This window comes from Podarcis bocagei, assembly GCF_964188305.1.
Source record: "Podarcis bocagei genome assembly, chromosome: 6".
Taxonomy (NCBI): Eukaryota; Metazoa; Chordata; class Lepidosauria; order Squamata; family Lacertidae; genus Podarcis; species Podarcis bocagei.
The window spans coordinates 28,778,503-28,796,330 of record NC_138130.1 but is presented as its reverse complement, the minus strand read 5'-3'; the positions used below and the strand labels follow the sequence as shown (position 1 = coordinate 28,796,330).

At 46.9% G+C, this 17,828-nt stretch overlaps 1 protein-coding gene across 2 annotated transcripts in view; it reads left to right on the top strand.

The window, feature by feature from the left end:
- The first annotated feature begins 4,374 nt into the window (after positions 1-4,374).
- Positions 4,375-17,828, top strand: part of LIMS1 (LIM zinc finger domain containing 1) — an 82,789-nt gene continuing 69,335 nt past the window's right edge. For both annotated transcript variants that reach the window (XR_014009200.1, XM_081198543.1), the window contains exon 1: positions 4,375-4,561. Coding sequence is in view for 1 of the 2 variants with exons in the window: in XM_081198543.1 (XP_081054669.1) it covers positions 4,530-4,561 (32 nt within the window). In the remaining variant the exon portion in view is untranslated. The remainder of the gene's footprint in view (positions 4,562-17,828) is intronic.

Here is a 17,828-nt window from a genome sequence, read left to right as displayed (position 1 = left end):
CGAGTGGCTTGGTTTCAGCTGAACCTTGCATAAACGCTAAGCATGAGTGAGCCAAGAGCTCAGGCCTGGCCTAGTCTGTGCATGCCCTACTAGGAGGCACAGAAGGCTTCCATTGCAACACCCATCGCACAGGCACGGAATTGACACGCTTCTGGTGCAGCAGGGAAACTCCATGTGTGGTGCAGCTCCCAGCGGCTGGTGGGAAATAGCCCTCAGGGTCCTGTTGTTTGTGTAGCAGTCTCTGCAAGCAGGACTGAGGTACACAGTCATGCACATGGAGGCTACAAAGGTTTTAACTTGTAAATAATGCACACAGGAGCCTTTTGTGTGTTTGCACAGAGGAAAGCGAAACCTTCTAATATGACAGTCCTATTTTAAAGATCAACAAGTTCATGTGGCCCGCATGACTAAGCCGCTTCTGGCGAACCAGAGCAGCGCATGGAAACGCCGTTTACCTTCCTTACCTATTTATCTACTTGCACTTTGAGGTGCTTTCGAACTGCTAGGTGGGCAGGAGCAGGGACCGAGCAACTGGAGCTCACCCTGTCGCGGGGATTCGAACCGCCAACCTTCTGATCAGCAAGTCCTAGGCTCTGTGGTTTAACCCAGAGCCACCCGCATCCATATTGTACGCCGGCTCCCTTGGCCAATAAAGCGAGATGAGCACCACAACCCCAGAGTCGGCCACGACTGAACCTAATGGTCCCTTTACCTTTAGGCGAATAGGTGCAAAACCCAGTAGAGGAGAAAGAAAGGCTGGGAGGGAGAAGAACTTCACCCTCCTCGCCTTATGCTGAATGTCTCACATTTTGACCCTGCTACCTTTGTTCTTTGATGCCATCTCCATCATCTGTTCTCCTGAACAGGAGAGCTGGTGACAGCCTGTATCTTTACACTTTGCCTGGCATCTCCCCTTATTGCCCCAAATATTAGCGAAATTTGACCATTTACAAAATCAAGAATTCATAGCGCTATTAAGGAGACGTGCTGGCTATGGGATAGGGTGGAAGCCCCAATGTGCTTGCTGGTGGGACACCACTGCTGGTGCATCTGCTGTGTTGGTGAAAATGTATCAATGGGATGGCCAAAGTGGGGTGGAACAGCACAGCACAGGGGAACGTATGATGCAGGAATGCTTGCTGGGTTGCAACTTGGGAGAACTCAAAATACTCCATGCTGCCTCTGTTTCCTGTCTGTTGTTGTGGCTGAGTGGCTAGGGAATTGCTCCGTATAGTATATGTCGTGTGGGTTTGAGTCCTGGGTGCTTCCTCTCTCCTCCTTGTCACATGGCTGTTTTTTGGGCAAGCATGCAAAGGGTGAAAGAGGCCATTTCCTCCTTTTCCCTTGAGGCTGGAACTTGTATCTCCTACTTCCCAACCCTCGGCCCTTGTTTACACAGCAAAAAAAAAAGCATTACGGATTCTGACAAGCAAACTGCCTAAATCACTGCAAAGGCTGGTTTAGGAAGCTGTGAATGCATTTATCCCCAAACTAAGAAATGCAAATTAGTTTGTTTTGTGTTCTGGGAAAATGCAATTCTTCCTCCAGAGAGCAAATTCATTATCGTTGCAATTTCTATGCATTAAGCATCCTATAGTGATCTGGATTCTTTCCTGCTGCTGGATTGTTCTTGTTTTTTAATTTTTTTAATACTGTTCTTGTTTTGATGTGGTTTAAGTATGGATTTTATGTTTTTATATTTCTGTATCCTACCGCCAACAATTTAATGTACTAAATGAAGAAAAAAAATGTAAAACATTTTGTTGCAGGAGTCATGCATATCCATTTGGCATTAGCATGTGATTAGAGTGATGAGTGATTCAACTCCCTGACCAGATATCTTTCAGCATTTTTTGACAGGGCATCTGACTTTCCAAATTGTGCCAGGAAGTTTTCAGACTCTGCAATCAGTGCTGTGTATTTTATATATTAATCTTCATTTTCAGTAAAAAAGAGAGCATTTACCAGAACACTACACAGTTAAGGTCCAAGTTTTAATATGGGATACAAATGAATAAAACATTTTTTTATTCCAATTCCATACTGAGTCTAAATGTAATCTAGTCCAATCCCTGCAATGCGGGAATTTCAACAAGAGGTTCCCCAATCAATTTGAAACCATATTAGACCCTGCTTAGCTTTGCAAATGTACAGCAGTTTTATTGCTGCACTACTAGTCGCAAAACATACACAGGTCATCCACTATTTATCCTCCCATTGCAAAAATTATTACCGGTGTAAAAAAATATTATGTTTCTTGCTTACACTGTTTTGCAATCTCTTTCTTAGCAAAGTCACAAAACAAATAAGAGTCGTACCTTGGTTCCCGAACACCTTGCAAGTTGAACGTTTTGGCTTCTGAACGCTGCAAACCCGGAAGTGAGTGTTCCAGTTTGCAAATGTTCTTTGGAACCTGAACGTCTGACGGGGCATCTGTGGCAATCGGAAGCTGCGCCTTGGTTTCTGAATGTTTTGGAAGCCGAACTGACTTCTGGAATTTAACTTCCGAAGTACCACTGTACTAAAGAAAAAGAAGTTCCTTATTGCTTCTTGACCTTCGGGAAACAGCTCTGTGCATGTTCTGAACCAATGCATGCTCTTGAAAGGCTAATGCTACCACATAGGGATGCTTTTGAAGCAGTCTTGAGTCCTCCCACATCTGTTATATGCTAGACAGACTTCATAACAACAGATGGAGTATGAGATTTCCTCCTAGGGCTGACTTTCTGGCGTTCCAATCAGTCACATGGATTTTCGGCTAGGACACACAAGCGGGATCTCTTTGCTGTAGCTACACATTTGGATTAGGACTGGCCGAGTGGTGCAGAAAGCCGATTCGCCGGAGGAGACTGACAAAAAAGTCTTCTGTAAATCCAAGCATAAAATGTGGAGGGGACAGGAAAGAGCACGTGGCTTTGAGATTTTGAGAACCATTTTTTAAAACTGCATTACGTTTTCAGAAGGTGGGCTGGAGCTCAGGAATCCACAGGGGTCAAGCCTGTCACAGTTAACAGGTCCAAAACCCAAACATAGTCCAGAATGAATGTGTGAATAATCTGGGCATCTCAGAACATCTGCTGTCTTTGAAACACAGCTAAGAGGTAGGAAATGTGAACTGTAAAAGCAGTGGGGAGAGGGTCATTCTCCAAAGAACTAGAGCAGTGGTTCCCTTTTTTGGGTCGCTACCCCGCTGGTTCCATAAATCCTATAAAGTGCATTATTCAGAGTAGCGGTTTGCATGACCCACTAAGGAAGATAACAACAGAATAACACTCAAAATAACAACAATGAATAATTGCACATTTACTCAAAATCCACTTAAAACGATTTAGTTTAATTCGGTGCTTTTTTCTGGGGGGGGAAAGGTTTAGGGGTACTATCATTTTGACTCAAGAAAACCACCATTTTATAGTTCAAATGGGGAAAAATAAATACAGTAAATGGACAAAGTACAAAGATTCACAAAATGTTTAAGGGTATGCGTCCCCCCCAGACAAAAGCACTGGTTTAACTGAGTCAACAAAACTGATGAGCCGTCTAGTGATACCAGCTTTTCAAAGTTTGGTAGTCATTTACATCTCCAGCGCCCCCTTGGCTTGCCCCCCTAGGTTATCCCACCCCCCACAAGAGATAGTACCGCCCACTTTGGGTAACACGGGACTAGAGAATTGATGGTCACAAGGGGAGGCTACAGAACGGGGGTCAAGCAGTTGAGGAAAGGGCGCCCTTGAAGCGATGGTCCTGAGAAAAAAGTGGGGAGCGGGGGAGATTAGGACCAACCAACCCATGACGCAGGGGGAGGCACAGGGGCAGCGTGATGCCCATGTAGATACCCCCCCCCCCCGCGCGCGCCTTGTTTCTGATTTCAATTTCCCCTCACCTTTTCCTCCCTGGCAGGGAGCCATTCTGGGGTCCGCCTCAGGTGCCCAAATATATTGGGCCGGCCCTGAGGGGCGAGCAAAGTAAGGCGGCGGGATTGTGCTCCTCAGCGCTAGCCTACCTTTTTGTGTGTGGCCCGTTTCAAAAGCCATTCACCTCCCCCGTTTCTAAAAACTTAAGGAGCACACGGCGACTTCCAGCTGTTGCCCGTTGGGCGGTGCGCTCGCTTTATTTTAAAAAGCACACTGCTAAAAAGGGGGGGGGGTCACGTTGCAAAAGAAATGGGGTTTTGGAATCGGAGCCCCTGGAGAGCCGGAAGCCCTGGGAAGTGGGGCCGCCCGCGAGCCACCCCCGGCGCGCACCTCTCCTTCCCCGCGGGAGGAAGCGGCGGCGGAGGGGGCTGGAGCAAAGGGTGCTTGGGCCGGTGACGCGCCATTGCCGCCGCCGCTGCTGCCTGGCTCTCTGGCTCCCTCCCTTTCCCCCCGCGTGGCCTTCCTGTGCTGCCTTGCGGGGGCGGCCCCGCCTGCAGCTGCTGCTGCTGCGCGGAACTCGCCGCCGAGAAGGAGGCAAGGAGTGGAGTGGAGAGGAGACGCGGCGCGCTTTCTGCGGGGCTCGCTCGGGGACTCCCCTGCCTCCTGCTCGCCGCCGCGATGTTGGGGGTGGCGGCCGGCGTGACGAACAGGTAAGCCGCCGCTGACAGCCAGCGAGCTCTTTCCCCATTCATTAACGCAAAAGGACTCGGCTGGGGGGCTCCGTGCGCCGCCCTGCCCAGTCTCCTTCCCGCTCTGCCTCCTCTCCCCGAACAACTTCCCCGCAGGCGGGCAAAAAGCGTCTCCGCAGGCAGGAAGCCGGTGATGAGCCCGCCGCGCCCTCCTGCAGCAGCGGCGGCGGCGTCGAGAGCGGGACTGTGCGCTCTCTCCAGAGGGCGCGCCGAGGTTGCGGTGGCGGCGGGCTGGCGGGCGCGATTTAAGGGACGGGAACTTGTCCGGGGGGGGAGGGGAGCCACGCGGGAAGAGATGCGGGGTGGGGTGGAGAAGAGGGTCTGCCTGGGGAAGAAGCCGCCTGGACTTCAGCGCATCTGGAAGGGAGCAGGGAAGAGAGTTCTGTTTTGTTTCTGGGCGCAAGGGATCATGGAGGAATGGCGGGATGTTGCAAACCGGGGCTGGCAGGACTTTTCCGCGCCGCAGTTGCAAGCCAGGCGAGGGTGGGGGACGCTTTTGCATTCGAAGAAGGAGTGAATTTGAAAAGCAGTGAATAAGGAGTTCGGTTAAGGTAGCCTTATCCTGGGAAGTGAGGCGAGGCGTTTCTGGGCTCGTTCTCCCCTCTCCCAATTCTGCACGGATTGCAACGCGGCATCATTGAAGGCAGCCTTATTGGCTCAGGATTTTATCTATGTTAAGTCTCGAATTAATATGTTTAACTTCATAATGTGAAGATCTAAGGATGTTAATGTGTAAGTTAAATTTTATAAGAACTGTGATTTGGAAAACCGTTAAAAGGACATGCATGGAAATTCAACCAAAGGGAAGCGAGGAAGTCACTGAACAATGTTAAAAAGTGTAATTTTCAATAAGGCTATGATTTATGTTTGTTTGACTTATGTGTTTGTTTGTTTATAATGTTGTGAAAACCAATAAAAAAAATGGGGGGGGGGGGAATCATTGAAGGCAGCCTTGCAAGCAACTCCCTTAAAACAAGGACTAGCCTGCAGAATTTTTTATCTGCTCACCTAAGCTGGGTGATGATGGTTGGCTTCTCAAATGATTAGACTTGGAGCAAAGGAAGAAAGGAGGACATCTGAGTGAGGACATTCCATCACAGACCTTCAGATTAGGGTTGGTGAACAGCTGCACACTCATAGTTTATCTTCATGATTTACACATTTACCATAAATGATACATATATTTTTCCAAATGCATATTTGTGACATCGAAAGTAGAAGTCCCAACTGCTTACGTGTACACCTAGCCTTGAAGGGTGCCTCAAGTAGTGTGCACCTCCCTCATAGATAATCTACCTCCAATATATTTATTTTATTTATTACATTTATATGTCACCTATCCTGCCAAATTTCATTGGCTGTTTATCTAGACAATAAAATACAAGTAAACAGCCAAAAACACTTGCAAAAGTGGACATAAAACTTTCCCTGCTTTCTGGTTAGTGTAAAGGCAGTTCCTTTTCAGGCAAGTGACTATTTACAAGCCTGTTTTTCTGCATGTTGCGGCTAATAAGTGGAGAGTTTCACAAAGGGCTTTCTTGTGGAACTGTGGCATCTATTCTTTGAAATGTTCTGAAACAAGTGGGGTCTGTTGGAACTTGTGGGAAAGTTCATGGCTCGGTTGCTCTTTAAAATAAGGTCATCCTCACCCAGCAGACAGAGACTTCTGACAATTGGTTCCCATTCCGCTGCTTCACATTTTGTGCAGCACTCATGTTTGCAGTGGACACACTGTGAGAAACATTGGTTCTCCCTGCTGCAAATGCCCACTGTATGTTCTTAAAACATTTGTATGTCGTGGCCTAATCAGGTCTCCTAAGCACCTGGTACCCAGGTTGTCTTGTCTTAATAGTTTTCCATCGTGAAAGTGTCTATGACCCGTCTCCCTTTCCTCACAAAGTTTACACTTCTGGAAGAAGCTGAAAGGATTGCATACTTTGTGCATTTCTGGATTCCAAAGTTCCCAGGATCCTAAGTAACAGCATGTCCTCTTCTGCACATGTCATCTGGTCAGGATACTTTCCCATAACATCTGTTCCCACAAATAATAATAATAACCACAGCTGCTTGTGGTGCATGAGGAAACTCTAGACTGCATGGATAGGGTGTGAAATGCAGCCTGAAGTTTGAACCATGGTTTTCAATTCCCACTTTTGCCGTTGCCCTACGCATATAAATATGCTCCGGGATTAACACACTAACTGGGTTGTTGCTGGTATAGATTATTACAAAGTTCATTCTGTCTTGGTTCTGGCCTTCAGGACATAATCCAAGATTCCAATTCTTGGATCCTACCAAATTCTAAACAGCTTTGGCCTCCTCTCCTAGGGGCCATAATCAGGGACACCAATAAGTCTTAAAAGATTGGGGAATCAGTCTATAAACACATAATTACGTAATATTTGCATGTGCAAATATGTACCTATAGAGTGCAGAGTTAAATGTCAAAGGAGGCCAGCCAATCAAGTTCCAATCCAAATCAGTACAGTTCAATTCTTAAATTAGTTTGCAACCTACCGCAGGTCAGCCCAAATCTGTAACCTTCCATTGAAACCCTCAGTTCATTTCCTAACAGATCTTACTCCAAATCAGTTGTCCTTCAGCTATCCCCATTCATTACTCTTCAGATATAGTTACCTTAAATTAACTTATACCTTCAAATTAATATCCTATCAGTAACCCCAATTCAACTTCCCTCAATTACGTTTCACTCAAATACATTATGTTAACTATATTGTCAGCTGATCCTTTTCCTGTTGCTTGCTGAGGTTGAAATCAAACTCTGTGGCAAAGGAATGCCCCTCAAAGCAGCAATGATCAGCTGATGCTTCTGTCATATGAAGCCCCTTGAAAAGTGCTCTGCAATACCCAGTGACCACCTGACATATTAACCCCTTGCTCTTGTAATGCCTCGTGGTTCAGGTTGACAACAGGGAGTTCTGCTGTGGAGGAGACTGGGGTGGGGAGTATGCAATTCCATAGTCTTCTCTTGATCTCTTAGCTGGTCAAAATATTGCCCTTGTTATTTTGGTAATAGCCTACTGAATGGGAGACGCTGACTCCAGGGGCAATAATCTCAGTTTTAGTAACCCCAGAAGCTTGCTGTGGAATCAGAACATTTACTGAAAGGAGAAAGACAGGATCTTCCCAAATATTGTCCTTGGGAAATATTGGTGGACTAACTTGGTTCATTTTCAGAGTGTGAATGACCACTGTATTTGGTATTGGCAAGACATTTCCATCCTAGTCAAATTGCTTACTCTGGACATGCGAGCTTGTTTCATTGCTGGAAGGATCAGTTACTCCTGCTATTGCATAGCACATCTACCATAGCATTTTTTTTTTCTCTGAATGATCTGTTGGTGACTGATCCAACATCTTGGATGTGCCAGGATGAGTCAGCTAGATTGCTTTTTGGTCTTCTAACATAGGGAGCTGCCTCGGATTCACATAATTGTAGAGTTGGAAGGGACCATGAGGATCATCTAGCTGCCCAAACTCCTACAACGCAGGAATTTTTGCCCAACGTGGGGCTTGAACACACAACCCGAAGAGTCTCATGATGTACCAACTGAACTATCCTAGCTATCTTAGTCACCTTATATGGAGTCACACCATTGGTCCATCTTGCTCAATGTTGTCAGTACTGACTGTCAGCTGCTCTCCAGGATTTCGGACAGCAGGCTCTCCCAGACCCCTTACCTGGAGATGTTGAGCATTGAATCTGGGGGCCTTCTGCATGCAAGTAGATGCTTTATATTACTAATCTGTAGTCACATCCCTGTAATTCCTGGTGGAATTGCATTTCTGCAAATGTGAGTACAATGGTTCTATACCGGCGCTGTGTAAGCATTCCTATAAAGTGATAATAGTAAAGGTTAATGAACCAGAGCCTGGGACACAGTGATTCATTCATACTCTCCAGCAGCTTGGGCCAGCATTCTAAATTGCATCCTTCACTACTGGTAGAAGCTTGCTTTCTTGTGAGGAGAAAAATCTGGCGTACGGGTACTATGCACATGTTTCGAATGTGAATTGGTTTGTTTAGAAATCGCTGTCCCTTGAACTGTCCAGTCAAGTCCAGACTTACCGTATTTTTCGCTCTAGAAGACACACCAGACCACAAGACACACCTAGTTTTTGGAGGAGGGAAACAAGAAAAAAATATTCTGAATCTCAGAAGCCAGAACAGCAAGAGGGATCGCTGCGCAGCGAAAGCAGAGATCCCTCTTGCTGTTCTGGCTTCTGGGATAGTTGCGCAGCCTGCATTCACTCCATAAGACACACACACATTTCCCCTTACTTTTTAGGAGGGAAAAAGTGAGTCTTATAGAGCAAAAAATACGGTACTTCTGTTTCTCTCCCTTTAAAGTTAGATTGACTCATATGGGGGGTGGGGAGAGAGACTGTAGCACAAACCTATAGGAGTTCTGTGGCCCAATAAGCTAAACACACTAACTTTGTGTGGCTCACCTGGTAAAGTAGGGGTGGGGAAACCAATTTCAGCCTGAGGGCCACATTGCCCTCTGGGCAGCCTTATAGGGGCCACATGCCAGGCCCAAGGGCAAAAGTGGGTGAACTGTATCTTTGTACAGGAGGCGAGTTTCTATGCAAAGTCACATGCCCCTCGGCACAGTGGGTCAGTACATCTTGCTGTTAACCGGAAGGTTGGTGGTTCAAGCCCAACCAGGGATGCCTGTGGGCAGGATTCCTGCATTGCAGGGGGTTGGTCTAGATGACCCCTGAGGTACCTCCCAACCCTACAGTTCCTCTATGATTCTAAGTCATATTCTGTCTGAGCTTCACTTGTGCAGACCGGTTACGTGTGATGTGTTCAGAATCCTGTGCAAAAATTTCTTTGGTAAACACTCAGAACAGGCTATATCTCAAAGAAGGGAGATTGTGTGCTGCCTTGTCTAACATGCAGTTAACAGGAATTGCATGTATGTTTGCCAGTTGCCAAGCTTTTCGCCTCAGTTCTTTGTCGGTTGTTTGTTTCCCTTGAATTGAAAGTTGGGGGCAGCGTAGGATGCCTCAAAGTGTGCAGCCAGCTTCAATCCACCAGGGTCATGTTGGGACCGTGAGAATGAACGTAAAGGGGGGGCGGGAATTCCTTGTCACTGATGTTGGAACTAAACATTTATCCCCCACTCCCCTCCCCAATTGGAGAACAGGCCAGTCCTCATGAATACAGTGGTTGTGAATTCAGGCAATGTGAACTCAATGGGTGGGAGAGCTGTTGTCCATTTACTGGAAAAAATAGAAGCTGTGGTTTTATTTTATTTTGAAGAATGGAACTAGGAATATCTCCTGTGGAATTGCCTTCACAGAGACGTAGTTCCTGGCCAGTTCAGATGGCAACACCTGAAAGTTGGCAGTTCTATGTATAGATAGGAGATGATATGGCCAATTTACATGGTAATTTACCTGAGTGGGTGGCATCTGAAGCCGCTGTCACAACTTTGGCTACCCTGGCCCCAAGGCAACATGCAGACTTTTAAATATAGTGCAGTGGTACCTCGGGTTAAGTACTTAATTCGTTCCGGAGGTCCGCTCTTAACCTTAAACTGTTCTTAACCTGAAGCATCACTTTAGCTAATGGGGCCTCCTGCTGCCGCCACGCTGCCGGAGCATGATTTCTGTTCTCATCCTGAAGCAAAGTTCTTAATCAGAGATACTATTTCTGGGTTAGTTGAGTCTGTAACCTGAAGCGTATGTAACCTGAAGCGTATGTAACCCGAGGTACCACTGTATACAGTTCTCCTATCCGAATCAGTGCATATAGGGTGAAGGCAAGAATATAACATTCCAAAATAATGAGTTCTATAGAATCTTCATGAATAACACATATATTGTGATTTTCCTGTCATAGCTTCAACACTTCCGTGCCGTCATTCCCTGCCCCCAATGGATCTTGTCTGTTTTTATGAATTACAGTGATACCTTGGATTCCGAACGCCTTGCGAGTCAAAAGGTTTTGACTCCCGGATGCCGCAAACCTGGAAGTGAGTGTTCCAGTTTGCGAACGTTCTTTGGAAGCTGAATGTCCGACGCAGCTTCCGATTGGCTTCAGGAGCTTCCTGCAGCCAATCGGAAGCCTTGCCTTGGTTTCCGAACGTTTTGGAAGTCAAACGGACTTCCGGAACGGATTCTGTTCGACTTCCGAGGTACCACTGTACTTTGATTAGACTCTAAACTTACAGGCTTTTGATCTGTTATCATTGAGATATTTATATATGAACAGCCGTTTTCTGGTGATCGCAATTCTCAAAAGTACCTTTGGCAGGGAAGATACAGTGGTACCTCGGGTTAAGTACTTAATTCATTCCAGAGGTCTGTTCTTAACCTGAAACTGTTCTTAACCTGAAGCACCACTGTAGCTAATGGGGCCTCCTGCTGCCGCCACGCTCCTGGAGCACAATTTCTGTTCTCATCCTGAAGCAAAGTTTTTAACCCGAGGTACTATTTCTGGGTTAGCAGAGTCTGTAACCTGAAGCGTATGTAACCTGAGGCGTATGTAACCCGAGGTACCACTGTACCAGATAATATTTGTCTAGTACCTTTCCTAGGCATGGAGAACCTTAACACTGATTCAGATGTTGATTGTTGATGAAGTAAGAATCCCCATGGCAGTGAACCAAGTCAGTTGATAATGTTTGTGGGATAGCATATTTGAATGCATCTTCCTGAATGGGTGAGGTTAGCACATCAAAGAAGAAAGCTGTACCGAAAGCTTTTCTGCCTTGGTGGTCTAAGTTCGTGCACACAAAGAGATTTTAATGTGCAGTGCCATCACACTTGCAATCCTAACATGCGTGTTGGAGATGGTGATACCCGATGCCCATGTTTCATTGCTCGCTCCCTGGAACCGGCTGTTGCTTAAAACCTTCCCTGCGAAAAACCATTGCACTTTTCTTAAATGCAGTGTTACTACATTGCCTAATTGGAAGGATGAAATATGGAGTCTCAGTCAGAAAATCTAACCCTGAGATGTCCCAAAATCGAAAAATCTAGAACTGTAAGTCAAACACAAAGGCTAGCTCATCATTGCTGAGTTGTGGTATGCGGCACTGGAGAATAGGTAAATAATGGATTTGAGGTTAGACGTAGCCAAAAGGAAGCCAGTAATAAAACAGTCTAATTGGTAACACATGGCACCCACATACTTGAGAGTTTTCCAGTTCTGATGCACAGCTATATTGGAGCTATAGTAGATAATTGAGACTCCATTTTCCTCAGTATGGAAGATCTCTAAGCATTTTGTATGGATCTATTGTGTAGTAAATATATGAAGAATTGCTGTGGCTCTGCCAATATAGCTATTGCGTTGGAAGGACACCAAACTTCCAGAGCAGCTGAGAAGGATATTCCTGCATGTTAGAAGAGCAAATATTAACACTGAAGTCTTCCTGATAGTTAGCTGCAGCCACTATTGTTTTAAATGACAAAGTGGAAGTTCTTTATTTGGGGCTTGAAAAAGGATTTGTGAGTAGTGAAGCGTTAGCTGAGATTGGATCTCTGCAACCTGGCATTTGCAGAGGAATTCGTTTTAAAACAGCACTTTCATTCTTTATGTGCTTGTGCTTCGTTTCTTGATTACCTCATGCTTGTCTGGTTTACACCATTTATGGTGACTATTGGAAAGCAGTTGCAAGACTTGTTTGCTGCCTACTGATGGGAGGGTGTGTGTGTGTGTGTTGCGCACAGCTGGTGGGCAGAGATTGTATGCACTCATCCCTTGTTGGTCTTGCTTCTTCTCTCCTTGCTGTGTCCCTGTGTCCTCTGGATTGTAAACTCCTTGGGGCAGGGATCTAATCTCCCTTCATGTAAGTTGAAAATAGCATTGCCAATGGCCAAATTACTGGGATGTTCCCATACTGCGTTCCCAGCTTGTTGGAATTCAGTTTGGGGAAAGGGAAGAGAAATAGATTCAGCCTTTACGTCTGCAAGAACAGGCTTGCCACTTGCTTGTCCTCTTGAACAACAGTTTAGCTATACACTGGTACCTCGGGTTAAGTACTTAATTCGTTCCGGAGGTCTGTTCTTAACCTGAAACTGTTCTTAACCTGAAGCACCACTTTAGCTAATGGGGCCTCCTGCTGCTGCCGCGCCGCTGGAGCACGATTTCTGTTCTCATCCTGAAGCAAAGTTCTTAACCCGAGGTAATATTTCTGCGTTAGCGGAGTCTGTAACCTGAAGTGTATGTAACCTGAGGTACCACTGTATGCAGGAATACAATGTTACCTCCATTTTAATTGAATTGTACTTGCACGAGGGTGTTGGGGAGATCAATATATTGTTATTACCACTCAGAAGATGGATAAACATTGTGGCTGAGAGCTTCCCCTTTGTGTTTGTGGTGCTCTTGGGAACACTTTTGCCGTTTACGCAGACACATTACCATACACTTAAAGCTAAGCTGAGAGCCGGGAAGAACAGTACTTTGTTCAACAGTACTTTGATGTTTTTCTAAGATGCTTTAAAAAATTTTATTTCTGTTAGGCTTACCCGCCCCGCCCCCCATGAGCTCTAAAGTTTGTAGAGTATATTGTCAAAAGAGTGCTGAGTACTGTGCTGAGAAAATGTTGCTGAGAAACCTCCTTGTTTAACTCATGTTAAACAGTTTGTGATTTTAGTGCCAATCTGTAGAGTTGGAACAATTCACTCCAGTTCATTCCAGCATATTTGCCTCCTGCATTCAAGATTTAACTGTGTACAGTACTCGGATGCACTTAATCTGTGTTCAGGATCGTATCCATGATCCTTTTCACCAGTTTGTTAAGTGAGAAACCTGGTTAGTTTTAACCAGATCACAGCTAATGTAAGAACTGATGTGCTGCTTAACTGTAGCTAAGGCAGGAACAGTGAATTCACTCCGGGAAGGGGACAGACTGTGGGGATGACACAGTCAAATCCAGTGGCTTACTTCCGGTTTCTTATTCAGAATTAAGAGATTAGCCACTGTGTTCCTGTGCTGGCCATTACAGTAGTGGATCAATAGGTTGTGGGGTTTTTTTGGTGCTATAGCCTTTTTAAAAAATGCAAATTGTTCTTAAGATATATTGAAAAGATAAGTAGTCATAAAGAACTTCCTTTTGAAAATTTAACTGGGTGTTCATGAGTCGCTGTGCAAAACTTGTTTCTTTCTAGTCCGCTGTAATTCCTCCTATCGCCCAAACACGCAGCAACAAAACAGGAACTTCTTAGCTGCAGGCCATGCTCATTTTCAGCTCTTAAACCTCATGCAAATAGTTGATGTGGCAGCATCTCAGCATGTGTGGCTTGTGACTAATGGGGGCGAGGTGATGGCGGACCTCTTGCAGACTTCCTTTTGGAAGTAGATATGTCCTTTGCTAGGGTGGTGCTAGTTGCTATGGGTCTTCAGTGTTTTTATGTTTTAAAAGGGGAAGTACAAGAAACATTCTCTGCCCTAGAACCCATTAGTGCAGGAATGAGTTATGCTTACTTAGTGATAAGAGATACCTTCTGCACTCACAGAGGCAATATCTTTTTGTTATTGCTTAACCTGTTTCATAGCTGAAGTGGTAGCCCTGTGTCAAGACTATACCACTTCAGCCTGCTTGAATTCTTCTCCGTGCAACAGGAATTGCACACAGCAAAAGCTAAGCTAGAGCTCTTCTTCCTGACACCTAGTTTTCTCTGGAAGATTTTCCTTTTTTGAATGTGTGCTCAGTCAATGTGAACTCTTGCCTGAAGTGGTATGGCCCAGATAATCTTCACCTTGATGAAAACCAAGCTGGAGAGAGGTTTGAGGAATATGCCTAGGCTTAAGAACTACAGTGGTACCTCGGGTTACATACACTTCAGGTTACATACACTTCAGGTTACAGACTCTGCTAACCCAGAAATAGTACCTCGGGTTAAGAACTTTGCTTCAGGATGAGAACAGAAATCGTGCTCCGGTGGCGCGGCAGCAGCAGGAGACCCCATTAGCTAAAGTGGTGCTTCAGGTTAAGAACAGTTTCAGGTTAAGAACTGACCTCCAGAACGAATTAAGTACTTAACCCGAGGTACCCACTGTACAGAGTTTGCAGCACAAGAAGCTGGAAACTATATGTTTTGATCTCCTGATCTCCAAAATGGTTTTTGCCACCCGTGTGATATCAGTTGCTGCTTAACTCAACTTTTATCGGAGACATTCTCTCTGTCTTCTGACCCTTCGAGGAAAGCTGTTTCATATTTAAATATAAGGATTCTAAGAACATGTTGTCTTTCTCCACCCTCTTCATTCAAGAATTCCTTCCATTGCTACTGTCCAGGGGCTGTTGCTAATACAGTGCCAAAAAGAAGGGAGCAACAAAATAGGACAACTCCTTCCTTTTTCTGTTGGTTGTTCTTAAGTATTCCTCTTCAGCAAATTCCAGAGTGGGTGTTCCCTTCAGGAATGGGATTTTTTTCTTCCAGTACTAGAAGCGATTTTTACACAGTGCCAACAGCCCTGGCTGCCTTCTGTAACACATTGCTGTCCTGAAAGTGATCATGGGCTACGCTAGTAGGAGCAAACAGACTCATGGCTGACTGGCTTTAATTTCCAAATTCCAGACTATGTGATAATGATAGAAACAGATTTTGTTTGCTGCTGCTATTCGGCGTCAGGTGTGGGTGTCAGGTGCTTCTCTTTTAAAACAAATAAATCACATGAAGCCATCTGACATTGTAGTTTTTGCACAAGGCTCCCCAGAATGAATTGCTGTGAAAATTCTAATTCTTGGCCTTTTGTGACAGCATCATTCCATAGAAAGTGGACCTCTCAGGAGCTTTTGGGATGAAGCTCAGAGTTGCTAGTAAGCTTAGCCTCATTGCATGTACACCCTGCATGCAGACAAGATACCCTCCCGCATCTGAGCAAAGAGCCTAACACTCATGTTCTCATCTTGCATTGTTGCAGGACAGTGGGGTTTCAATGAACCTAAGTTTCCATTTCATCCATTTATTTTGGGCCTGCACAATGTACCAGCCCTCCGGCAAAATATGGCAGCCCACCAGGGTCTTTCCTGTTCATACTGTCTGCCTAGGGCTGCAAAGAGCAGCTGGTATAATATCATAATACTCTAGTTGTAGTTTGCATTTGACTTGGCAGGTTGCAAGTCTGCAGGCCTGATTTATCTGTCTGCAGCTCATCTTAAGGATTATCTCTTTGGAAAACACTTTGCAATTCTTCCAGATGTCTTCATAGCCCTTCTCCATTGCCCAGAGGTGCCACGTCACTTTGAAACAAGTCATCTTTTGATTTTGACAAAAAGAATGTTAGTTTGCATGACGAAGCTGGGAAAGGTAGTTTTGGATTAAGTATCCCTTCAGGGATGCGGGTGGCGCTGTGGGTTAAAACACAGAGCCTAGGACTTGCCGACCAGAAGGTCGGTGGTTTGAATCCCTGCGATGAGTGAGCTCCTGTTGCTCGGTCCCTGCTTCTGCCGACCTAGCAGTTCAAAAGCACGTCAAAGTGCAAGTAGATAAATAGGTAGCACTCTGGCGGGAAGGTAAACTGCGTTTCTGTATGCTGCTCTGGTTTGCCAGAAGTGGCTTAGTCATGCTGGCTACATGACCCAGAAGCTGTACGCCAACTCCCTTGGCCAATAAAGCGAGATGAGCACCGCAACCCCAGAGTCGGCCACGACTGGACCTAATGGTCAGGACTCCCTTTACCTTAACCCAGTGTTTCCCAACCACTGTTCCGCGGCACACTAGTGTGCCGTGAGATGTTGACTGGTGTGCCGCGGGAAAAATTAAAAAATTCGAAAGATTTTTTTTTTTTAAGTCAAATTTTCGATTGGGGCGCCGTCACTAGATGACCCCTGGGGTTCCCTCCCTCCCTCCCGCTCTGCGCCTCCCTCCTCCTCCGGGGAGGCCCTTCCTGGCTCTCGGCCAAGGCTTGGCGGCTGCCACTCACTCACTCGCTCGCCCACCCGTCCCTCCATCCCTGCACCCGGCCTCTCCCCCTCCGTCCCCGGCGCGGGGGCTGCCGGGATCCGTAGTCCCTTCGCCCTTGGGCTCCGCGCCCGCACGGGGTGCGCAAACTACGTTTCCCAGCGTGGCCTGGCGGGCCGGGTGTTTTGTTTGAAGCGCTCTTCTCCCGGCCATGGAATGAGCGCAGCGGCGGCAGGCAGGGGCTCTTCCGCACAGACCCCGCGCAGCCTGCCTGCGCCCCCGCGGAGATCGGGCGGCAGGATGGAGCCCGGGGATCCCCGCGGAGGCGGAGGCTGCCCCCCAGGTAGGGCTGCGTCGGGGGTTTTTTATTTTTGCAATGCTGCATCCGCGCCGGAGGGGACACATCGGACCGCGGGGAGACCCCTTGGCGGGCGTGCAAGGCAATGCATGCGTGCAGGCGTTGCATGGAGTGCAGTGCAATGCAATGGCAACGCGGCGCCCTGCATGCATGCATGCAACTTCCACCGGCGCTCCGGACTTGGCAGGTGAGGGGGGTCCGCAGTGGGCGGCAGAGAGAGCCGGGAGGGCGAAGGGGAGCCGGGGGGGAGCAGCGCTGCTCCCCGAGCCTAGCCCGGGGGGAAACTTTGGCGTCGTTGCGCTGGGTGTTGGAAGCGGAGGCTGGCGGGGGCCCCTCACCTGCAAAACCTGGTCGCCTCTCATATATTTCGTGCATTGCATTCATCGCCCGCTTTCTCCTCCAAGGAGCTCCCGGGGGCGCGCGTGGTTCTCCCCGTGTTATCCTCGCAACAACAGCCCTGCGAGGTGGGTCAGGCGAGTGGCCCAAGGGAGCACCCAGGGATTGTCCTGGCCAGGTGGGGTGATTTGAACCCTGCTCTCTGCCCGGTCTTCGTCCTCATTTAGCCCCCACATGTGCATGACTGTGCATGACTGAGGTTTTCCCCCCTCGTCTTGGCTATGGTATGAGTCTGTCCTGTTAATTAATGGGGTTCTGCCTTCGGAGAAGATGAGCCAGCCCTCAAGGAGGTGATTATGTAATTTGCTAGCAATTCATGTCCCTCCCGGCGTGACGCTGCGCGCTGACGTCACGGGGCTGTAATGGTGGTGTGCCTCGAGATTTTTTTCATGAAACAAGTGTGCCTTTGCCCAAAAAAGGTTGGGAAACACTGCCTTAACCTTTATCCCTTCATCACTCCCCTTTTTTAGAAACAGATGCTGACAGCTCCTTCTCTTCATCTCCCAACCAGGAAAGTTGCTATGCAGAGCGTCAGACTACTTCACTGCTTTTAGGCAAATGTGCACTGTCAGTTAGATAGAATTT